This window comes from Echinococcus granulosus (genome assembly GCF_000524195.1).
Source record: "Echinococcus granulosus chromosome Unknown EG_S00084, whole genome shotgun sequence".
Taxonomy (NCBI): domain Eukaryota; kingdom Metazoa; phylum Platyhelminthes; class Cestoda; order Cyclophyllidea; family Taeniidae; genus Echinococcus; species Echinococcus granulosus.
In genome coordinates this window covers 26,244-51,353 of record NW_020170464.1, presented here as the reverse complement: position 1 = coordinate 51,353, position 25,110 = coordinate 26,244, and the positions used below count along the sequence as shown (strand labels likewise).

The 25,110-nt window shown below is 46.4% G+C and overlaps 2 protein-coding genes across 2 annotated transcripts; both read left to right on the top strand. All coding sequences in view use genetic code 11, as the record gives it.

The window, feature by feature from the left end:
* Positions 1-630: 630 nt before the first annotated feature.
* EGR_07673 (hypothetical protein) lies at positions 631-3,459 on the top strand (the record flags this gene model as incomplete). Its single annotated transcript, XM_024496922.1, has 5 exons — positions 631-972; positions 1,640-1,828; positions 2,532-2,825; positions 2,903-3,289; positions 3,385-3,459. The coding sequence occupies 5 exons, from the start codon at positions 631-633 to the stop codon at positions 3,457-3,459; spliced, it is 1,287 nt and encodes a 428-aa protein (XP_024348627.1).
* Positions 3,460-7,720: 4,261 nt separating this feature from the next.
* Positions 7,721-25,039, top strand: EGR_07672 (Chromodomain-helicase-DNA-binding protein; the record flags this gene model as incomplete). The annotated part of the gene is made up of 20 exons (XM_024496921.1): positions 7,721-8,980; positions 9,509-10,218; positions 10,289-10,469; positions 10,532-10,681; positions 10,746-11,035; positions 11,112-11,313; positions 11,497-11,694; positions 11,769-12,368; positions 12,575-12,817; positions 12,880-13,074; positions 13,147-13,411; positions 14,526-14,980; positions 15,047-15,157; positions 16,620-17,664; positions 17,743-18,313; positions 18,387-18,643; positions 21,245-21,509; positions 22,609-22,964; positions 23,035-24,390; positions 24,468-25,039. 20 exons carry the CDS (start codon positions 7,721-7,723, stop codon positions 25,037-25,039), a joined length of 9,282 nt encoding a protein of 3,093 aa, XP_024348626.1.
* Positions 25,040-25,110: the final 71 nt, after the last annotated feature.

Sequence of the window (25,110 nt, the reverse complement as noted above, 5' to 3'; positions counted from 1 at the left end):
TGGGCAATCAAGCTATAATCATCTACTCCCTCAGGCAGCTAGTTAGCTACCAGGCTCCATCGCCTAATCAGCTGCTTAATGAAACGCAGAGCAGAGGGGTGGAGGGGAGAGGAGGTAGCGGGGAGGGTGAATGGAAGGGTGACATCAAACACTGCTAGCACTTGTTGATTACTGCAAGCAGAAGACTCGTGCAGGCTTATCAAATTCGAGATCTCGTCTCTACCTGCCTACCTACCTACATACCTACTTAGCCACCACCCTTAGTAGCCTCGCCTCTCGTAGGCTAGGCGCCTGAGCAGCGATCTGATAAGGAGGGGAACAAGAAGCCTGGCAGCAGCAGCTAGCCAGCCAGTAGCCAATTTTTCGTCTTCCCCTGGCTTCCCTTTGTCGCCAAATTAGCAGCAGAAGTAACAGTAGCAGTGGTAGTAGTTACGTCAGGCAAAATTAACGGTAAGGTACGTCTGTGCTTGTGCGTATATGCACTCTGTCAAAGACGAACTCTACACTGAGGAGAACTAGACCTTAATTCTCCACCTTCCTTCTTCGTCTCTCACACAGACCCTTGTGAATGAGTTGATTGGCTCGACGAAGGCTTTATCAATTCCTCGAATCACTGCAAGACAAATGAGAATGGAAATACTACCACAAATTGCAAATACGGTCCTTCCAACACAACAACAGACACTGAGTCGAAGCAGTCTGGCAGTCGAATTCTGGCACAATATGGACGGACGTCAGAATTTTGCCAACCTCAGTATAGGTTGTGAAGGACGTCTACTACAAACGGCATTATTGAAGTGCCCAGCAGATGTAAAGAAAATTATTGTGGATTGTGTTGGATCAAGTGAAAAGACTGCGATGTTGTTGCCCAGAGCTCTGGTGACAAATCGACCCGAGGAGTTACATGAAATTATGTCTGGAGACTTCACTATTGTGCCTTGCTTTGTTACAGCCCTCGCTGCGTCTGTTACGGTGAGTTAGCTCATTTAAAGTCCTTGCCTACCTGTTTTACTGCTAGTGATTTTTGAAGTAGTCGTGTCCAGAGCCTATGAGGTGGTGCTTACAGACTCTATGAAAGTGTATTTTTGAATTGGTTAGCAAAAGGAGGTCGTGATGTTGGAGGGGATGGCGGAAGCTGTAGACGGAAAATCCGATGACAGCCTTGGACAAGGTAGAGGTGGCGAGGGAGGTCGTGATGTGTAGACTCGAGAAGCTATAAGCCTCCACAACCTCTGGAGGAGGCGATGATGATGATGATGTTCGCAGACGAGGTCACGAAAATGGGCTCCATTTGAGCCGCTGTTGATAGCGCATTGACCGGTGGGGCTAGTGAGAATGCTGTCGCTATAGCCAATATATTGGCGCCTTGAACCAACTGTGATGGTCGGTTGGAGCACTTCTGTCGTGTCGTCTATACCAGTGGTATCGAAAAAGCAGAACGAGCAGAACTTCGAGGTAGGAAATTCGGCAACCGCAGTTTTGACGACTTGAGTTCTAGTTAGGGGGTTGAATAGGCGGGGGCAATGGCCACTGCCAGTCCACCTTTTCGTTCGCCTGCTCTACCTCCTTCCGTTAGAAAGAAACACCAATTGTGAGTCTGGATGGTTGTATCAAAACTCCGAATTCTTCCTCCTTACAGAGTGGATTTCGAGCACCGGAGGTTATCGCCTTACTGCGGGATATGAGAGAAGCTACAGGATTGCCCCCAAATTTCACCAATATCACAACCGTGGAGACCATTTCGTGGCGTGAAGTGGCGGATTTAATGGTTCGAGTCCGCGCGGAGCGACAGAATGGTGATGTGTGGCAACTCAAGTGCCTTCTCGATGTAAGTTGACCAGTCTCAATTTTGCCCAACAAAATAGCAGCATTAGAGAACACACACGTTTGGAAAAGGAGATAACTTCTTCCATATACTCCCTTCCCTTTGCACCACAAATCCCCTGTGCATCGGAGGGTGAAGAAGCGAAGAAATTTTGGCTTTTCGTGAGAAGAGGAGAGGGAGAAGAGAGTTAGCTGTCCAAAGCTTTGCTTACCCCTTCTCCTCCCCTCTTCTGTTGGCAGCCAATATCATCGAGGACGTGTGTGGGTGTGTGTGTGTGTGAGGGTGTGAATTATTTACATGGTGTGAACACATACACACATGTGGCCGTGAGTCGGGTCGGCGCTCTCGCGTAACGAAGGCTCACACAGCGCGCAGTGGATACATCCCTCTCTCTCTCTCCCCCTCTCCCCTTTTCTCCTTCCTACTCTCCTCCACTCAGCGCTGCTGGTGTGGCAGCAGCTACTTGCAATCGAGTTTTGCCTCGCGTTTAGCGCCACCTTGTGGTGTGTGAATTATTTAGCAGGGAACGCCGCACACACGCGCATACATACACATCGCAGTTTGCGGTGAGACTTATTTATTATCAATGCGCTTGCCGATCAAGAAGGGAGAGAAAGAGAGAGGTGACAGTGGGCAAAATCGGCTTACTTTCCTACCTACATGCGTGATGTTGTAAAAGTCTTCCCCCTTTCTATTACCCTTTCAGAACCTCGGAAGGAGCTTTGACGACGTCAAGCAACAAGCGGCATCATGTGCTACGGTCTCTCTAATCACTCAAATTCTGATTAACCTCCGAAAGACGCACCTTGCGACGACTTCCGAGGATTCTGAGGTAATCGAGGCCTTTAAAACCGCGGTAAATGAACGTTTGGATGTATTCTACCCACGCAAACCGAACTCACTATCTGATCTCTTACTGATTGCTGGTTTGACCGACCCACGAGTGCGAACACGAGTTCACGAATTTGCACCACAATCTGTTAATCTTTTGAAGGAAAAAGTGAGCACACACCCTTTGTAATACTCGAGTTACCACTTCGACCTTTGATCAAACTTTTTTTTTTGTCAAAAACATAGGTCGAGGAGTTGAGTCGATTAAGGGATAAGGATGAGGTGTTTGTGCACACAGCACATTGTGAAGTAGATCGATATTTGCGTGAGGAGGTAAAAAGTGGTGTACAGACAGATCCTTTTCAATGGTGGAGCGAAAGACAGACGACGTACCCTCTGTTGAGTCGCTTAGCTCGGCATTACCTCGCAATACCCTTGGCGTCTTTCAACACACAACTTCGGTTGAAACCGCTACCTAGAAGTACGCAAAGGGTGGTATCGAGTGCACTACCAGATGGACTGAATCTACCGAATTATTGTGACATCTTTGCTCAATTGAAAATGAATCTCTTCGCTGAAGATATGCTCATTTACACTTTCCTCTGGCACAACTGGAGCCTTCCATCTAGTCAGGTAAGCTATAAGTTGTTAGCCTACTAATAATATGATAGTAAAAGGAATATTAGCGACTAACATAGCCTCCCACTTTATCATTTAGTGATTCAAAGGCAACAGTGATGAGAGCTGGAACACCTTTAGTAATACAAAGGGCAAATGAAAAAGCAATGTGCATTTTCCTCTAATTTTGCTTTCCTCACTTGTACATAGGTGTACATGAAATTGTACAATATATAATTTTGCAGTCTTTATTGTACCGTTTCTACTGATGAAAAATTAGAAACTTGGTAATGGTCTTCAGTCTTACAAGGAAAACTAACTCAAGTCGGGAATAGAAAAGCTAAGAGCTCATGGTGTTTTTTAAAGATCCCCTTAATGCGTGATGCTAAGAGGTTCAACTATGAAATGGGTTGTTTTCTAGATAGTGACAATATTTCGGTTGGTTTGCTTCCAGGTTTGTGTAATTAACCAGTATATTCACCCTTTTTGGTTTGACAGTATTTTGGATCACTGCAATGACTGAGCTACTGGTTTAAGTAGAAAGTTTAAAAAAATGTATGACATGAGGCTAGGCAGTATGATGAGTAAATATTTAGCACTGATTATTAACATTTGTTTGCTCTGTCAACTCACCGCCATGAGTGATTGTATCACCTACCGCGGCGCAGAGTGAGCAACAGGGGACCGCTCGAAGTACTACAGTGGAAGGCGGCGCATAAGTCAGAGAGAGAGAGAGAGAGACGTGGACAAACAGGTATGCTTGTGTTTCAACAAGTCTTCATTAAGCATTGTCAATAGGGCTCAGCGGGAGAGATCAAACAGGTTGGGAGTGGGGGAGGGTACATAAGAAGAATACGAGGAAACGACCTTTGGTCCACAAATGAAGCGTGTTGCTAAGATGGCATGATGACACCAATGGTGGGACCATCGAACCAAATAACGCCAACCATTCAGTTACTTGTTAAACGACCGCACAATTGGCAGCATGGGACCGTGTCTAATGAACAAACAGGAATTGTAGAGGTTTAAAACTGGCAGGTTTTGTATTGTTCTAGCTAGATATCTACCCAGGACGGATATTTAGGGTCGGCCGATGCACCTGCCGTGCTTCGGTCGATCCAGTCCAGTCCCGTTCGAAGACTGTGACCGATGGCAGTAATGGCATATCCTTGTATGCATGAAACGTACGCTGCATAGCCAAGGCTTGTCAATGAAGACATTGAACCTTGAACTAGCGATTAGCCACAAGCATTTATGGAAGACTTTGAGAACAGAAGGGTATGATGCCAGGACTCTGGGTCTCTCGACGGTAAGGCACTCAAATAATGGGAAATTTTAAAGGCACTCAGATGAATGTCTGCCTCGATCTGCACGATCACATCCGTGGGGGCTCAGCAGCCACTTCACAGCCTTCCACACTTGGAAAGCCTTCCCGATTCTGGTCATTGAACCTGTCGGGAACAAACTTCCAAATTAACCGATGGGAATGACACGTCCGTAAAGAAGCTTTAACACCTACTAAGACTAGTGAACACTGGGTGACTAAACAGGCGTCAGATTATGTGCGCTGGGATGGTTTAGCCGTTCTTTTGTGGGAGATAGCTTCATACAGCAAATTTTTGCTACGCATTTGCTCACTGTATCTCATCAAACAATCTGAAAGGTTAATTTGGTTGCATAGCCCTCTGAAATCACTTTTGAAAGAACAAACCATCTATAAAACGTCCAGCATCATGGTACCCTCCTTCTACTGATCTAGACCTTGTTACAAAAGGCGATTATTTTCCCATTCTATGTTGTGAGAAAATTTGTCCACTCGAATCGTCGACATGCGAGAGACATCTACAAAGCCAAAAAGAAAAAAAAGTGCTATCCAATTTGGAGCTGCTACAAAAGCGGCAGCTTTGTCGATAGGGCGTGCATTTGCATTGAATGGGAGCACGATGGCATTGTCACTCATGTCTAAAAATGGGGCAGATTACTTCGCCTGTTTTACCTCAGAACTTCAGGAGGCGCCAAGAGGTTTCATGCCAGAGTGACTTCTTATGTTGCTGTAAAAAGGCTGACGTTTTATTCCCGTGACTTCGTGTAGAGGCTTTACGGGGTTTTATGAAAACAACTGCTCACAAATTTTCAACAGATCAAAAAAAACTTAGGAGATTTTTGTGTGCATATGGGTAATCAACTAGTACTTTTAGAACAGGAAAACTGGAGATGGATTAAAGATGAATAGAAGAGGAGGAGATGCAACACTAGGATCAGAGTCGACGAAGGTACGCAAATTGCTCTTTTTAATTCAGTTTATCCAAAGAAGTTTAAAAACATGCGTTTGCTTTGTTATACCGCATGCCAGATAATTTAAGGCTTCCTTCACAAGTTTGACCATCGTTAAAGGTCATTTTAAGACTGCTTTTGCCAGAAATTGGCATAAAATACATGGGGTTTTGGAATGGAAGATACCAACTGGTGCTGAATCGAATCAGTCAATTTAGGGATTATGTGGGCTCGTACGGTCCATCTTTACAGCTCCAAAAGCATTGGAACAAAGTATGAGGCAATAATGTGGGCAAAAAACTTGTTGGCGGGAGAAAAAAAGTACATCAAGATTAACACGAGATTCAATCTGCCTTTTGAGGTTGGACCAGACCAAATCTGAGTGCTATGATGGATGGCGAGAGCTATGGAAAAGGGCGATTCCTCTGTGCATTTTGACCGGGAAAAACATTAAAATGATTATTTTCACTTTCTGAATTTACACTAAGAAACTCTGGTAATTAAGGACTTTAGGAAATTGAACTATTGAATCAGGCTTGTATTTTAGTTTAAAACTTCTTGTTTAAGAACCAAAAAAGAAAATACTTTACAAATTTTGCATCACGAGAAGTCTTTTGGGGGGGGGGGGGGAAGGGGAGACTATTTCCTCTTAAAAACATAGAAGGATTAAGGATCCTTCACTTTCGGTCACCCAAAAGCGATTTCGGCCTGATATCTATCGTCAGAAAATTTTGGGTCCGTTCCCTTGGTTTTCTGCGACGAGGTATGCGTGAACAGATGTAGAAGTAAATGCGACAGACCTGTCAGCCATACCATTGATCTAACTAAGTGAGCAAATGCTTCATTGTTCGCCAGCCTCAAAAAACTAGGAGCAGTTTCTACTGGAATATGCGTACATTCACGGGTGTGAATTTGCGAGGTTCGCAGTCACGACGAATAAGAAAACACACGGTACTGGAGAAGTTTGTAAACCCAAACCAAAACAAAATTTAATACAGGGTAAGACTCCAGGGGAAATAAGTAACTAATGTGTTCTCCCGACCCTGGAGGAGTTGTGGCGACCGAGAAGGGATCCCACTCACACTGTTCCGAAGACCCCTAATTCCCACTCCATCCCGACACATACCGCTAAATTCAGCCGTGGAAGCGCAAAAACTAATCTGCTTTGGCAATGCCATCACAGTTCTGCACAATGATCAACTCCCAGCACTCCTTTTCAAAAGACTACTTTCTAGACTAAAATCCCTTGAGAGTACACGAGACCAATTTGTCTTAAAATGCCTTTCAGTTTTACACCATTTATGACTACGTGTTTCTAGTAGACTGGCATATCGGCTTTTTCATACCACACGAAGAAGAATACCCAAAAGCCCCACTTCTCCTACTAAAGGATTTTGAATCTGACAGCAGCAGCAAGACACTGAATACAGACGAGTAGTCCGACTAAACAATAACCAAACAAAAGGCCAAAGTCCTATTTTGTATTCCTTATTAAAAATTGTTAGTGGTTTTGAATAATCCTCCAAAATTAAGCACGCTTTTTATAAGTAGTCCTGACTGATAAGAAGCTAGACAGAGGAGAGTGGAAAATGGAATATCTTACAAAGCGTTTCAAATACAAGATTGAAAAAATGCGTTTGCTGCAAAATTCTTGTGATGACTAATTTCAAAACTTAGTGCTGTATGCACAGTCAAGATTAAAAACATAATATCAAAATTGCACCCCAGTAATGATTCCACATAATATAAAATTGGTCCCTAAAGCAAATTATTAAACTTAATTTCTTTTTTACAACCAAAATTAGGTGCCTCTAGTACAACGACTGTATTAACAATCATAATTTTCGCGTCTGTAAGTAAAAAGCAAATGTTAAAAGGGGGGAGAGAGGTAAGGTTTTATAACAGTACTTTCTTTGCAAATATTTTTGGATATTACCCTTAACGTTTTTAGTTGCGATAGAAGTTACGCCGCTTTTTTCCTAGAAGTAAGATGGCGCGCTCCTTCTATTGTATGCATTTTTGTACAGGGCTACTCACCAATCTTGCCCGTTATGCGTAATTGATATTATTGTTGAATTTTGGACGATTTTTTTATTTGCAAGTCTTTGTGAGCTTTTTAAAAACCTCATCAGCTCACAACGTTCAGTGTCTACTTTGTTGCACGAATATTCCATGGACAGCCATTCATATAGTGGATTTAATGCTTCTGGCTCGAGCTTTCTGCAAGAGCTAACTGTCGAAGACCCTACAAAGGATGTCTACGCAGGCAGTCAAGTCCCACAGCAACGTCCATATCAAGCCTTCCAGGACCCTAATTCTGGACATTACTCGACACCTTCAAATGTGTCTCCTGGCTCCTACTACAATGGCCAGTACAATGTGGATCCGTATTATTTCAACCACCCTATTTATCCTCAGAGAGGCAAATACCCGGAAAACTACGTGACTGTGCCAATATCTTCTCAACCAAGTGCTAATTCTCAGGTGGCGCCGAGATCGGCTTCTGGCCAGTCTTCAATGAGTGCCAGTTGGGCCGAAAGTCAGCAGCCACCACAGTACCAATCCGACCACTACACACCTCAATCTACATTCCATTCCAGCGGTAGCAGTAGTAGAATGTCCGTCACCAATTACCCTTCAGGTCATATGGCTCCGGTAGGTGGCTCGTCTACACACCAGTCATATCAGGATTCTGCCGTCAATCCCTACCAAGTCGCACCGGGGCCATATTGCCACAGCGGAATGCCACCAAACGCTTATACTGGTCTCTCACCACCACCCCAACAACAACAACCTCCAACGCACTCACTGTCCATCAATGGCGAACCAATGAATCCATATGCTCAGCAGTCCAGGATTTCACCAAATACTCCTCGTCAACAGCTGCCAAAAACGGTGGCTAAACGTCCCCCAAAGCCACGTGGTAGTGGACCCGTTGTTAAGTCACCGTATTCCCAAAACCCGATGTATGAACCAGCCGCTCTGGAGCGTTTTGTTAACACTCAGTGTCCCCCAAACGTGATATCCGTTGGTCCTACCAACGAGGTTTCTTCCCACTCTTTATCTCTTCCACCTCAACCACAACAGCCGCCACTACCACCTACATCAATTAACAGCCTGCAAGTCTGTCTCTCGATGGAACCGCCGCCTCACGTTTCTTCTCCCATTGAAAGTCGCTGCCAAACAGTTAATAAGCCCAAACCTGTGTCACCAGCGCTAGTGGAGAGGGAGGAGGGTCCGGCGGTTAGCCAGGCTTTGAACACGAGTCCACTTCGTGTCAAGTCACCCCAGTTGAGGATCCCACCCTTCCAACCCTGCGCCAACACTTCGAGTCTGCCTCCATCCCACATTTTACCTCCTCTTACTTCTCAGTCAGCGAGCTCTGTTGTTAGCTCTCCGCAGGCTGCCGCATTTTCTCCTCGTTTGGAACAGGTTAGTAAAGCGTGGCGTTTCCTACCTCCTTTACTCGTGTTATCAAGTCATAAGCACGAACCCTTTGATGACTCAAATGATCCCAAATCAAGCTTGATTTTAAGCATTAGTAATTTTAGTTTGTGACTGTAATGGGTGCTTAGCATGACCCGCATTTTTTATCGTTCATATCGCAAGCTCAATGCTAACTGCTGATTTGGAGGCTAGACCGTTGTTGACACGCACTTTGTACCAGCTCGTAAGGTTCGATCAACTTGTGGTTCTCGTCTCCCCACTTCTGATCAATGCTCGATACAGTGGTGAAGTGGTAGTCACATGATTGCGGCTATATTCAACTGAATTCCATATTGAAATGCGCAAATTACAGTAAAGTGCATCTTTTGTGTGTATGCTTGTGTATATGCGAGATATTTTCAGTTTCAATTCTCTATTTGCACTGAAGTGCATCTACGAGTGAAGTATGAAACTGTTATACTATTATGCTCTCAAGTCGCGCCAACACTTTTGTTTGGCATTTTCTACCAATAGGTACCCGAGGGTAGCCCTCAACCACCAAGTCTGAAATCACCCCTTCCACTTCGAAGTCCTCCAGCATCTTCCAGCAACGATAACCTACCTCCAATCCTTCCGAAAGAGCCGTCAGAGGTGGGAGAGGATTTGATGGAGGAAATTAAGCCAACGGGACTCTGCAGCGCGGAGCAGCCAGTACCTAGTGAAAATGTAATTCCTGGTCTATCCAAGTCCAATCTCGAAGCTGACAGGAGCCCACAGAAGCGACTACGCGGACGCAAACGTAAGATGGAACAGTCGGAAGGCAAGGGTGATGCGGATCCTTCAAAACTACCCCCCTCTATTACGGAGAAAAAAAGGCCCTTTAAAGCGACTGGTAGCACAGGGAGGCGGAGAGGTAGTCCCCTGCCCTCCAGTGGTGCGAAGCGTTCACGCCGGAAGACGGTGCCTTCGAAGGCTGTAGTGAACTACGATTTGGATGCTAATAAACGGGGGATTGAGGCTGAGGATTTGGATAAATCAAGTTTTTCTGAGGCTAAGGCTTCCATGATATTGGAAGGTGATGATGACGAGGATACAATGGCTGCTTCGGTGGCCTTAACTGAAGTGGACGAGGAATCGGTTACTGCAACTACGACGACAACTACCGAGGAGACTACGGAGGTTTTCTTGAAGCGTCCAAGGCCACCACCGCGTCTGCGAGCTTCACGACCAAAGAAGAAGAAGAAGTGTGTCTTTAATCGTTTTTCATTTTGATTGAACAAAAATTCAATTTGGTAACTTTTGTCGCCCGTTCAGATCTTTGAAATCTTTGATGAAGAAAAAGCGACGCGGAGCATACCATTATGGTGACGAGTCAGACGGTTCGGATTCGGATGATGATGGTGGTGGGTGCTCATCACGTGCTGCTCTCCATCCAGTCGCCTCCTCACACAGTATTAATTCCCAACTCGATGATGAAAATTCCCTTGATTCCTCTGTGAGTTCCCCTTTGACTTCTCTCAATACGTTGGTGATTTGCTCATTACTCGAGTTTTTTAGGCTCGACGGTCAGGCAGACGAGGGACGGATCGAAAGAAGTACACCATCGATAGTGTCGATTTCGGTCTATCGGACGATGGCGACGGTGAAGGAGGCGATTCAGCCGATGCGTCTGACAATGAGACCGTGGAGGGTTCTGGAAGGCGATCTGTGAGTGGAATAAATTTGGGCTTTTCTTCTCTTCGATGGTAATCATTCCCATTTTCTTTCCAAGGGCGCTGATTTTGTTGTCGTGAAGGTGGTTGAGAAAATTCTCGGGCATCGGATGTCAACACGACCCGTGAAGAAACTGCAGAAGGGCCAAAGGTGTGTTTCTCCAAAGAGGGACCATCCAAATCCTGATATGCGTGAAATGAATCCCTCCGTTAAAAAGGATGATGGGAAAGTAAAGGAGGCAGAGCATCGAATGGATAGAGATCAGCAACATCAGGAAAAGGCAGAGGTGGAGGAAGAAGAGGAAGAGGAGGAGCAAGTTGAAGAGTTTTACCTAAAATATAAGGGATTGTGAGTTTCTACAGCATTACTAACACATTCAGTGCTTGCAAATAAGCATTTTTCAATCTTTTATCTTCTTCATCAGCTCTTACATGCATTGTGAGTGGAAGGCTCTGGATGAGATCGCAGACCCGCGTATCGCGACGAAATTAAAAAAGTTCTTAGCCAAGAACGGCACGGAACCCCTTCCACCGCCAAGCGCGGACGATGACGATGGCACGACGGTACTCTTCAATCCCGATTATGTGGAGGTAGATCGTGTTCTCGACATCCGCATCTACGATCGCGTCAGTGGGGATATTGTCACCGACGATGTTCTCAATCCTGATGGGACAATCAAGCGTCCCCAGGGTCAGCAAAGGAGTCGGAAGAAGCGTGGTCGACCACCAAGGTCCCGGACACAAGGGGAGGGGTTGGAAGATGAAGTGGCAACCACGAACGCGGACACCCCTGACACTGCTGAATCCGAGACGCAAGACGAAGCTCCAACCCTGAATGATGAACAACCTGCAACAGTCACTTACTACCTCGTAAAGTGGCGATCTTTGCCTTATGAAGACGCTACTTGGGAGCTAGCTGAAGATGTTGACCCTGCCAAAGTCAGGGAGTACATGCGCATTAGGAATCCACCTAAGAACCCTCCCGTTATTCGTGATAGCAATCACAAGGTATGTTAAATGTCTTTCACACGGTTAAAGCTAATGATACATGTTTTTACGCTGTTTTTTTTTTTATGGAATAGATTATTCGACCGGACCCCTCCGTGTGGCGTCCAATCACTGAGGACGAGGTATATCGCAACGACAACCGGTTACGTGAATACCAAGTTGAGGGAGTTAACTGGCTGTCCTTCTGCTGGTATAACAAACGAAACTGTATTCTGGCTGACGAGATGGGTTTGGGCAAAACGGTCCAGTCCATAGCTTTCCTCTTGGAAGTGATCAAAGCTGGCGTTGCCGGACCTTTCCTTATCATTGTGCCTCTCTCCACTGTGGGCAATTGGCAACGTGAATTCGAAAACTGGTCGGACCTCAACACCATTGTCTACCACGGCAGTGCGGTCAGTCGGAGCATGATTCAGGAGTACGAGCTTTTCTACCATCGGAAGAAAGCCGCCGGTGGTTCTGTCGCCGCTCTATCAGTCGCCAGTAACAACCTCTTCAGTTCCCAGTACCGTCACGATGTCTACAAATTCAATGCTCTTATCACCACTTTCGAGGTACTTATGTCGGACATCGAGTTTTTCGGCAAGATGCACTGGGCTGTGGCCATCATTGACGAGGCGCACCGACTAAAGAATAAAAAGTGCAAACTTGGTGAGGGGCTGCGTTATCTCGATCTGGTGAGTGCTCTCGGGTTTTTTTGGCACATGCATACACAAACGCATATTAGAGGCTTGTTTGTGCACGTTACTGTCAACATTGGGTTTGTGTATTTGCAAGACCAACGCACAGAAGCGGCACCCATCATCATGATTATCAGCTTAATTGAGAAGGCTCTTCTAATTAGCTGTGGGTGGTTAATTTTGGATTCATTGTTCCCTTACAGGACCATCGAGTGCTGTTGACGGGAACACCATTGCAGAACAACGTGGAGGAGTTATTTGGTCTCTTAAACTTCCTTGAACCGGAACGGTTTGCTTGTGCTTCCACATTCTTGGCGGAGTTTGGTGAGCTGAAGACAGAACAACAGGTGGAAGATTTGAAGACCCTTCTCAAGCCCATGATGCTTCGACGGTTGAAGGAAGACGTAGAAAAGGGTCTTGCTCCCAAAGAGGAAACCATCATCGAGGTAATGTCTACTAATAGGTCAGTAATTGAGGACAGCTTATTGACAAACACCATGTCCTTTAGGTGGAACTGACAAATCTTCAAAAGAAGTACTATCGGGCGATAATGGAGCGAAATTTCACCTTTCTCTGCAAAGGCACTACGGCTTCTAACATGCCAAACCTCATGAATGTGATGATGGAACTTCGGAAGTGCTGTAACCATCCTTTTCTTATCAAAGGGGCTGAAGAGGCTATTCTTGCTGAACAGCGAGTTCTGGTGCGATAAAGCTTTCTATTTTCCTTAAATTCTGAGTTTTGTTGGGCTATTCCAGACGTTTTCTTCTCCCAGGCTGAAGCGGATCCCTCAAAACCCTACAATGAGGAGCAGCAAATGTTCAACGTTATGTTGAATGCTTCAGGCAAACTAGTGCTCATTCACAAGCTGCTGCCAAAGCTGAAGGCCGGTGGGCACAAGGTGTTGGTCTTCTCACAGATGATTCGTGTTTTGGACATTCTGGAGGACTATCTGGTCTACCAGGGCTTCAGCTTTGAGCGCATTGATGGACGCATCCATGGACTGCTGCGGCAAGAGGCGATCGATCGTTTCTGCAATGGTTGGTCGTTTGTGTGATTTGGCACCTCTTTAATGTCTCTCATTTAGTCGATCATGGCTGATTTGTGTTTGTGGTTATTTAATTAGAAATGAATGTGTACAAGTATGCTTAGTCATTGGCATCCTCACCGCGAAATTAATTAATTTGTTTGGACTCCATTCCATTTTAACTTGCTTTGGGCTCTTACTGTGTTTGTCAATTTGATTTGCATGTTTATTTGAGGGTAAGCCCACCTTTCAAAAAGAATACACGTGTCTGCTAGACGTCAGTGGTTCTTTTACAACCTTTAGCGCGTATCATTGCATGAACATTGGTAAAAAACACATTTCGTTATGATTAAAGCTACGAAATTTTTCAGGCAACCTTCAACAGTCGATATCAATGAGCCCCTGGTAATTGTGATCATGCTGGAGATTGGGTCTGCTGAAATGATCATGAAAGTGTAAGATCGGTCACTGCTCTGTCCGGGTCACTTGTAAGGGAGCAGTAAGGAACTTTAAATCCAGGGGTTGACAATAGTTTTCGGAGCTAAGGCGTGGCGGCAGATGATTTGAATTAACTCCACATTTCTAGTTTCGACCAGTAAGGATGCTTTTTTGGCTACCACGGAGAAATAATTATCAAACACAAATGATTTGATGATGAAATTTGGAGAGAATTTTGTGGTTGTTGTCTGCGTTAGTGAAGACAGCATACCTTTTCTCTCTGTTTTCTGGGTCATCCCCGATTGCGTTTGGGTTGCTTACGCTCCATGAAAGTTCTATTCTTAAATAGCTAACTCCTCGGTGTAACATCCAGGTTACCTACCTTTACGTCATTTTTAATTGACGCAGTGCTAACTAAATTGGGCTGTTTGTTCTTAAGGTTAAACCAACCTAGTTTAGATCACAGTGGTTTGATAAATGGGGCCATATGGCTATGATGTAGCAGATATAGGTTACACAATTTGTTTTTTTGGCAGCTATAACTTGTGGTTGGTTTATGAGGACGTTTTAAAATTGACCTCTGAGGATACGCTACGAATACTGCGTCCTTCAACACTAAAATTTGCAGAATCCCACCCAGTCTCCATCGCGCAAACCTTGAAATCGATGTTTTTATATCTTTTCTCCAGATCCCGATAAGTTCGTCTTTCTGTTGTGCACCAAAGCTGGAGGTTTAGGCATTAATCTAACAGCGGCTGATGTAGTGATAATCTATGATTCCGACTGGAATCCACAAAATGATCTTCAAGCTCAGGCACGCTGCCACCGTATCGGTCAGCAGAAAATGGTAAAAGTCTACCGTCTCATCACACGCAATACCTATGAGCGGGAGATGTTCGATCGAGCGTCGTTGAAGTTGGGTCTGGACAAGGCAGTTCTCCAATCAACTGGTGCTCACGCCAGACAAGCACAGTTGAGCAAGAAAGAGGTGGAGGAACTTCTCAAGAAGGGTGCTTATGGCGCCCTCATGGATGATGATAAGGCTGGTGATGACTTTTGTGAAGAGGACATCGACCAAATTCTCCAATCACGATCTCATGTTGTACAACTGGAACAGGGAGAAAAGAATTCGACCTTCTCAAAGGTACTGTGTTCATCGTGTGACTGGTGAATCTGTTGATGAGATCTGACCTACATACCTTTTTCCTAGGCCACTTTCTCCATCTCTGATAATCGAAACGACATCGCGTTGGATGATCCCGACTTCTGGCAGAAATGGGCCAAAAAGGCTGGTGTGGAAGAAGTTGGCCTGGAATTCGAGGTAACTTCGTCATTGAGCATGAGGCGTCCAATTTCAATCCATTTACTAAATTTAGGCAAATTCATAAAGACTAGTGTCGTACCATGAAAAGCTTGGGGGTTTGATTGGGGAATAGCCGATTCTTGAATGTAGCATTGTTATCGCAAGATTCCTTAACTCATAATTTTATCCAGTTACGTTAGATATCATAATAAGTTGTAAAGAATTGTGCCGACTCGAGAGTGGACTATTAAGTGGGCACCGTTGATTTTTGATGGGCCTTTGACTTGGCAGTGTGATTTGTCACTATTTGACCATCGTGCCAAAATGCTTTGTAAAAAGAAGTCAGATTTATTGTTTTTTTTCCCCATAATTTATCTTTCTCCCCATGATAGCAATGAAGGGGGGGGGGTTTCAAGACACCTCATTTTCGAGCGTCTTGTACATTATTTTTACGTCGACTTTTCCCAGCTAAGTCGCTTTTGGGCCGTTTTGAATTGTTTAAATAATAATACAGGGCCCTGAGTTATCCCTCTAGGCTGCACTAGTCTGGAAGTGAGTTTATGATTTGCCCACAAAAGCGGTGGGTGAACATGAGCTTGGATGGGTCATCATGGCATCAAAGATGGTGATTAAAAAGTGGAGACTTAAGGTTCTGCATAATTCAATGTACAAACAAAAGTACCGTTTTGCCACAGAGCTCTTCTGAGCACCAGCCCGATGCTTTATACGGTTACCTACTTCAGTTATCACGAATCCTAGTCAAACGCGAGCCAGAAACGACGATACGGTGACACCTACTTCATTCCCAGTGGTTTGTGGTGGATTTGGTTGGACTTCTTGAATGAATGCATTGGGAGAGATTCACTTGAGATATTACTGTCAAGTCTCTTTCAGTTCAGTGAAATCTAGTCTTGCACCACTGGCGGTTATTGTGCAGACCTCGGAACTGGAGGCTTGCCAAAAGTTGGCAGTGTCTTGATGACTTTTTTGTAGCCAGTCCTCACAGTTTCAACCATCTGCAATGTAAGCAGTTAGGGTGTCCGACCAGTAGGATCAGAATTGTTCATTTGGGTTGGCCTTCCTTACAGTTGCAGCTGGTGAATGGCGCTTTACCTGAGACAACTGGTATCTTTCACTTTGCTTGATTTAAAGCTTGTCATAGCCTCAGATCAAATTCTCTGTACGGTTAAGCGTTTCTGGTTGCTTTCACGCTGTTAGAGTGAAGACATTACCAGTTTTTGACTTCTGTCCATTCCTTCCAATTTCTTGCTTCTGCTCTTTTTTTAAAATAGTCTAATGCTGTTGGACCAGTAAAAATTGATAATCAAGTCGCAAAGTTCAATTATTGCAGTTTTTGGGTGGATTACAGACGGAAGTGTCCCTTGATGTTCCATCATAGTAACTGTTGTAGGTCGAACATTTCATACCTAATGATGCATCAACTTTGCGTGTAATTGTTCATATGTTCCGATTTTTAAAGGATCTGATAATGACAACACCACGCCAGCGTCGTCAAACGCATCGCTACACGGCCGAACTGAATGAACAGCAGTCGAGCAGCAGCCTGACGCACTCGCAATGCGCCTCGCGTCTACCCAACGGCAACAACGGCGGGGGCAGCAACGCTGAGTCCACTGACGGCGAAAACAGCTCAGGCGAGAGTTCTTGTGCTGACGACGACGGTGGAGACTCCAGGGCTAGCGGAACCACCATTGGCAACATTGTCCCCTCGTCTAAGCCGAAGCACAAGAAGAGCAAGAAGTCCCGTCGAAACGAGGAGGGTATTGGGGAGTCTATTGATCGAGTAGATCTCTTCCGGGTGGAGAAATGTCTCTTCACGTGGAGTTGGGGACGGTGGGCCCATGCCATCGATTGCTTTCCCTTCAAGCGAGTCATATCGGAGATGGAGATGCAGCGAATTGCTCGATGTATCCTTGGCTATGCTCTGAAGGTAACACCGGCATTGACTAGCGGTGGGGATGCGAAAGTGCGTGCAGTGGTCATGGAAATGATAAATTCCGTCGATGTGAATGGTCTTCGGACTATCGCAGATGTAGTTCAATCTTTAAAGGCTTCCAACAGTGAGGTGTCGTTGAGGGGACCTGGAGGTATCAGTTCTACCACTAGTGGTTGTGGTTTTGTGGTTCGACGTGGCAGGCGAGCCGGATTGAGAATAGGAGGTCTTGGGACGGATTCTCCAAATGATCCAAGCACTCCCACTACTCCAACTATGCTCAACTTTGACATGGATCCTGCTTCTACTGCGGACACTCCGAAACAGGAAGACCACACACAGGATGTCTCCAAAAGAGAGGAGGATTTGGATCAAGTTGACTTTGGGATTACGAGTGACTCTTTCAAACGTCACTTGGTGCGAGCTGGAGGTCGTTTGTTGGCGAGGGTCTACACCCTTTACTTCCTCCACACGGAAATTGTCGGTCTGGAACATGCGGACGGTCTCTGTGATGGATCCCTTGACCACTCTGTTTTCACACAATTAGCAGAAAGTCTTCCCCCTCTCAAAGGTGTGTAATTTCTGCTCCATCAACTCATTCTTCAGCTAATTTGGGTCTGTTTCTTAAAGCCTTCACTTTCTCTCGAAGCTCTGGATGCCGACGTGCCAGCAGATTGGTGGGACTCATGTTGCGACAAGTGTCTTCTCCTTGGCGTTTTCAAACACGGATGGGAGAAGTACTTTGCAATTCGTGATGATCCCGCCTTCTGCTTCTATCGCCGTGTCTATGGTTCCAACGCGCCCACCATTCCAATCCCTTCCACAATCGGTACTCTTAAGGGTGTTGCAGGCATCAAGATAAAATCGGAGGAACAGGAGGAAGGCGGAGACTCAGAGCCGACGATGAGGCCGGAGGAGACGGAGGAGGAAGATGATGACGAGAAGATATTGACTATTGCTACTGACGACATTACTGCCGTCACCTCAAGACCGAAAAGTGAGGTGACGAAAGCGGAGGTGGGCGAGGTTGAGACCGAGACGCAGCTTCCCCCACCCCTCCTCCTCTTCCCAGCTGTGGTCGATCTTAATAGTCGTATGCGGAAGCTCATCGCCTACTTTCAGCGGGTTCGAGCGCAGGTCGAACTGGAGTCGGTGCATAATCTTCGTTCCGAATGCATTCCCTCCGTTACTACACAGCCGTACTTAGAGCAACGGATCATGTAGACCGATTTTTATTTTGTCGTTTTTTTTTCTGACTAACAAAGACAGATCATAACCCTCTTGCTGTTACAGAAAGTGGTCTCGCCGAGAGGAGGCCGATTTCTACCGTGTGGTTTCAAGTTTTGGAGTGGAGCAAGTACTCCGCAGCCCTCCCCACTCACCAACCTCATCGCGACGACCAGGTGGTGGTCGTGTGTTTATAGGCTACAATTGGACTAACTTCAAGGTGCTTGCAAACCTCTCGAAGAAGTCTGATCAAGCTATCACTGAATACTACAATTCATTCCTCACCATGTGCCATCGCGTCTGCAATGAGCCTCTTCCAGAAGGTGGGCCTCTTTCTACCTCTCCTATTTCATCAGTCATGTGTGAAAAAACGGCTCCTAATGAAGTCGACCTAATTAGTGCATTTGTGTACTCGCGTTTGTGTGCACGGTTTCAACCGGCTTATGTGGGTCAATTTTTCCACAAGGGGTCTTACACCTCCTGGTAATTTCATGGAATTGCACATTTGTGTTGACTGTTCGATGTTGGGTTTCGCTATCGTGAAGATGCGTCATGATTGCCATTTTGAATGGGCTTTTCAGATTTCGATTATGCCTTTATGTGACGGCTTCAAAGGCGAGATTTCAAAACAGTCCGTGGGATAGTACTGAACGATGTCTTAACACCAACTTTGGAGGGTTGGTCTACCTCTGGAACTGAGTATCCCCAGGGGTCATGACCTGAGATTTGGCCCAACGCCTGTATGATGAATGCGTCTGATATCTGGGAAGTTGGGTTAAGAAAATTTTCCTTGAAAGATGAACTTGCTTCTGTAAATAAACCTCTCTTTTGGGAGTTCGAGGTGAAAGCTTCAATACAATCTAATATCTTAGCAGTAGTTAGAATTCCGCCAACATTTCATCAATACAATATAGATCTGTCTACAAAGATCTAAGAAGTTGAGGAAAGCAGACTGCTACAGTTCAAATGTTTTATTTTCTGATAAATCTATGCTGTCTAGAAAAAAACCAATGTAATCGCCCTCGAACCCTGAATGTTCTCCATCTATTTTAACGTTTTAAACTCAAACAAAAATTAATAATGGACATGTCACCCGCGTGTGACACCGATGGTAAATGCTTTAAGGTAGAAAGGCTGTGTTGATGGGCATTGGATTTGACTTTTGGGCTGTAATTCTCGGGATCTAGTTACCGCCTTTACCACCAATGGAATGTAATTTCAAAAGACACCATTGATGGTGCGCTATGTATTGTCTATGTTGTGACTGATGGGGTGGCTTGGATTATTCATCTCCCCCCATTTTTGCCCTCTCGTGTTTGCATTTTCATGCTTCCATTTGAACGTGTAGGGGTTTCCAAACTAGTTGGACCTCATTTTAATGAGTCATGTGGCGTCTAGATGCATCTTTCTCTGTTCGACCGAATTTGTCCCTTTTTCATCCATGGCATTCACCCAGTCACTCGTCGAAATGGCCACAGCTTCTGTGACTGCTACTTTCCTCTAATAGGCTGCGCCTCCCGCCAATACACCCTTACCTCAGCCTCTGGTACTTGTGACTCACCACCGTCCTGTGTGCGTGTCTGATGACGCCACGCGCATGTGCAGACTACCACGAATACCTCGTTCCCTCTTTACCTCGATGCTTGGGGTGTAGCTACTCTTCACCCATCTTCGCAAATGAATAGCACCTTGGTGTAATGCAGCCACCTTTCCCGCCACTGTGTGCACGCCATATATCTGTGCGGGCATGCAAGCGGGCCTGTCTTTAAATCACAGCCATCATCATCGCTACCACCGCTACCACTAACAGTGTGGTCGTTGCAGTTGCTGTCACTGTTGGGATGGCCTGGCCATTGATTGTAGCTCGTCCCGCTGGGCACGAAGTGTTAATTTGTTCACGTTGCTACTATTGTTGCCAGTATCATCACACCGCCCCCTCCCTCCGCTTATGTATTCAGGTCCATCACCATGTTTGATGCCGGCACACACTTGGTTTCTTAAATTCCTCCACTATCCCAAGTGTGTACGTGTAGGTAGTGGTTGGTAGTTTCTTGACTCACAGGCTCCGAGCTTGTGTAGTGTGTGTGTATACAAATACAGGGGGCATTGATCAGTCCTCTTTTTCACTCCTCACTTTATTCACTCAAGCCATCGTTAATTGGCTCCTCAATTCGGTGGGCGCGTGCGTGCGTGTGTGCTAGTAGCGTGTTTGCTATGAGCAGGCCTTCATGCGCTCGCGCTGCTATCCTTTGCACTGCCGCCACTGCCACCACCACCTATCGTGCTGAGCAGGCAGGCGTTTGAAAAACTTTTGTTATAAAACTACACGCTCTCTGCGTGCGTGTGTTTGCGTTGGGCGAAATCAATCTCATTCCTCCGTTGTCCGTCCGACCGGACACCCACGTCCGCACACCTGCGCGCACACACACGCACGCATCATCATCTACCTTTCAATCTTGCTCGCTTACTCGCTAGTTCGCCTACTAGTTAGCTGGCTAAATCTCGCTTATTCCCTTTCATAAACGCACGCCGTGCGTGCATTTAGTATTCGAAATTATCTCACACATCCTTACATCGCGTGCCTGTGCGCGCACGCTACCTGCGTGAATGCATCTATGGCCCGTTGTGTCCTTTATTGAAACCAAATTTTCTGTTGGTTGGTCGGCTAGGCAGTCGGTTGCTTTGTGCGTACGTGTCCCTCCCAATGTAAGCGTGCCTGTAAGCCAACATTTATTCATCATCGCAGGATGCAAACATGAGAGGAGAAGGTGATAGGATAACTCGTCTTCCTCCCCCGTCTCTCCACCCTCCCCGCGCGCGTGCGTACCTGTTCGCGTACCTGCAAAAATAGCCTTTCCTGCCTCGGTTTTAATGATCTGCTGATTAAGACCTCGCAATCTCTCTCACTCACTTCTTATCTGTAGGTATGCCAGCGCCAGTGTGTTCGCTGCCAACGACCACGACTTACGGCTCCTGCCCCGCCGATGAGGTGATACCCGTGGCGCCCATCTCTGAGGAGCGTGCAACGCGTACTCTTTCACGGATCAAGCTGCTCAATCGCATTCGTAACACCATCCTCACACACGAACATCTGGAGGAGCGTTTGACACTTTGCCAACGATCCTCCGACCTGCCCGAGTGGTGGGTGCCCGGGCAACATGACCGAGAACTCCTTCAAGCGGTGGCTAGGTGAGTGCGGACCAGATTAAAATTCTGTTGCCAGTAGTAGTGGTGGTGAAGGCGGGGTGGCTCTAGACAGCTTTAACTGTCCTGGATTTTTATTACCTTCGTGTGTGCGCGAGCATTAATTTCGGTCGCATTTAGATGATGACTCATTGTGCCTTCCTGGCACTGTATATGTGGGTGTCCACACATCTGCGACATCATACACTGTTCTTTTCGTTATCTTTTGCCTTCAAATTGTTTAATCATGGCTGCTATAACTGTGAATCATCTCTTCTGCATCTTCTTTTCAAGATTTTCGCGTTGTGATAAGTTGTTTGCGTAGCAAGCGCGCCTGTGTGAGCGCATACGCACGCAAACCTGCATTCGCCGTATTCATCTCGGTAAAGCAATTAAAAAATGGACACTCACTAGTGTGGAGGCGAAAACTTTGTCTACTTTTAACTCCTCAGTAAACGAACCTAGCTACTTGTGATTTGATTTTTGTCTTAATTGCTGCCTTGGCTGATGATAATACCCGAGCCAGGTGAACATCCAAATACTCATACTTTCATATCTGCTGTAACTATAGTTTTCAATCCCCCCAGGCTAACCAGAATAATTTGAGAAATCCACTAAAACCTAGACACATTAACAGAAGAGAATTGCTGACGATTTCTTATCATTTCTAGATTCCAATAACTTCTCCATTTTGAAGATTCGAGGTGTGAATTTCGTAGCACTTTAAGGACAATATCCCTTCAGTCAATTAAACAGATTCTGTTATAGTCTGGGGGTTTAACCTCACGTCAAATCTAGCAGTAAATCCTTATCGTTCACTTAATATTTCAAGGTATATGAACTTTTACGTCAGGACGCCGATCTCTTGGTTATTTTGAACAAATTTCGCTTAGTATATTGTTTTGGTTTTTATCATCTAGACAGGTGACATTGCGGTAGCATCATTGTCGGTTTCTTATAGTTCATTTTCACCATTCCAAGCTTAATGGGCTTTTATTTTATGAACATCTGAAACACGAATTCCGTGCACACTTTACGGAATGGGATGGAAATCGAACATCGCACAATCAGTACATTTCGTGGATTTATCTTCCATCTTTTCCAGACATGGCTTAGCGCGAACGGACTTGAACATCCTTCCTGACAAAAAGTTCAGTTTTTCACGCGTCTCGGCTCTGGTTCGACGTCAGTTGTTGAAAAATCCTTCGGCTCTTCATGGAGTGACGCCACCTACAGCGGGCACATCCACGGACACAACCCTCGGCGGTCCCTTGAGTGTTAGCGAGGTGGAAGCGCGAGCCAGCTTGGCTGCTGCGGCTTCCGTCGCTGCCCGAGCAGTTGCAGCCGAATTAGAAGCCAAAATCGATGCTGCAAATGTTCCCCGAACCGAAGGTTCATTGTCCTTTGGAACGACAAGAAAAGAATCTGAAAATCAGGGGAATCCGGTAGAAGACCAATCTGGTAAGTGAACCTGTCCATCCAAGCTCTATCCACAATTTGCATCCAATAATTGAGTAAATCTCCCATTTAGAAAATGGGGCTTTTGAAGGCCGCACCAATATCGTCACTTCCTCTGAACCCAATCCCGAGTCCCCATCGTTCGACACAAAGCCCATAAACAACGAACACTTCAGGTGGTCCCTCCAATTCGCTACTAGCCTGGCCGTGGGCTGGCCTAAAGATCGCGCTATCCACAACCGTTTGGAGATGGTCTGCCAATGCATTGAGACGGGTCATTGGCCTCTGCCCCGACGCTACATCCTCAATAATGTGGAGGAGCTAGGTCGATACCACCTCACTGATTCCACCGGTGGAGGCAGTCGTGACGCCTCTCCAGCCCCTCCAAGTTCACCCGACATCTCAACTCAGAAAAAAGCCCTAACTTCTGCCGAAGCAGCCACGTTGGCCGCTCTTTCGGCCGCCGGATACACCAGCATCGATCAGGTTCTCGCATTTCAAGCGGCTGTGGCAGCAAACGCTGCCGCTGCTGCTGCTGGAGGTCATCAGTCTGATATCGGTGCTGGCACGCAGGCAGCACCCACCGCAGTCTCCTCTCGTGGTGGAAGGGGTGGTGGTCGTGGTTCTCGGGGAGGTCGTGGACGTGGTCGTGGTTCTAGAGGCGGAGGAGGTGCGGGTGCCTACTCTCGTGAAGATTTCGCTTCTGCGGCTTCGTTGGCAGCTGTGACTAAAAGTACGGAGAGTCCATTACCAACTCGTGGAAGAGGTTCAAGAGGTGGTCAGATGCTACCTCCACGTGGTTCTCCTGGTTCCACACGTGGCAGGAAACGAAAGTTCGAGACCACGGACACCAAAACGTCTCTTCCACCGCCGGATTCTTCCGCCTGGGAGGTCAATGTTCCTCTCATCTCTCTGGTTAATGGGAATTTGATCCACGGAGAGAAGGCACCAAAACGACGGCATTTGGAAGCCTGGTTGGAGGCGCATCCAGACTATATGCCGTATTCCGTGGAGCCAGAGGATCAAGTTATTTTTAACCGGGTCGCAAAGGCTCGTGGACAGGATACTTCAGCAATGGAGGCGCTCGCATATCGTCACTACATGTCCAGTGTGTTGAGCAAGGTGGCTAGTTATGCTGCGAGTAGCAGTAGCCAGCGGCCGACTGCATCTACCTCCACTGCTTCGGCCAGCGAGCTGATGGAGCATCAACAGAAGCAGCTGCTCGCTTTTGTCGCTGCCTCAGCCTATTCGAGTAATCCAGCCTATGCGAGTTTGATCGCTTCTGCGCTCGGTTATTCCCAAGCAGCTGCGGCAGCAGCAACTTCCTCCGCTCCGTCCACCCAACAGAAATCCAGTGATACAGAGAAACCTTCCACTTCTAGTGAGACGAAATCCTCGGCCTCAACTGCCTCTGATCCGGTAACTATAGGTGCGTCAGTTTTTTTGATATAGTCTTGTTGGATTCGGTTTTTTTTGCTAGCTTAAAACGCGGTTTTTTTCTAGCAGATGATCAGGCAAAGCGGAGCGGTGGTGCGGAGGCGTCATCGGTTCCCTCTGCGTCAACCTCAACCACTGCGACGAGTCAATTGACACCGGAAAACTTGCAGTCGGTCCTGACGGCGTACCAACAAGCGGCGTCTTTTGTTGCCGCGGCCTACATGTACAATCCCTCCCTCTACGGTCAACACTTCAGCAGCGGAAGTAGCTCAACGAATGCTACCGCCACTTCTGGTTCTACTCCTGCTTCATCATCGAGCGCAACAGCAACAGGATCATCGGACGCATTTCAGCGTCAGCAGATGTCCAACCTTCTATCCTCTGTATTCGGCTCCACGGCTTTGAACTCCCAGCTGACGACAGAGAAGGTTACCGAGGTGCCCGCTTCCAGTCCACAGCCTCCTCCTCATTTGACCTCAAGACAGGAGACAGAAGGAGAGGAGCGCCCTGCAGTAGACGAAGAGGAAGCGATAGGTGGTGCTGGGAGTGGCGGTAAACCTGTCATTGTTGCCACTGGTGAAGGCTGTGGCAGCAGTAGTGCCGGCGATGGTGACGTATTGGACCTCAGCAAGCCGGAATGATCTCCTCCTTTTTCTTCTACCTGAGTTTGCGTGCGCGTGTGTTTGTATAAGCGTCAAACGCATTTTGTTGC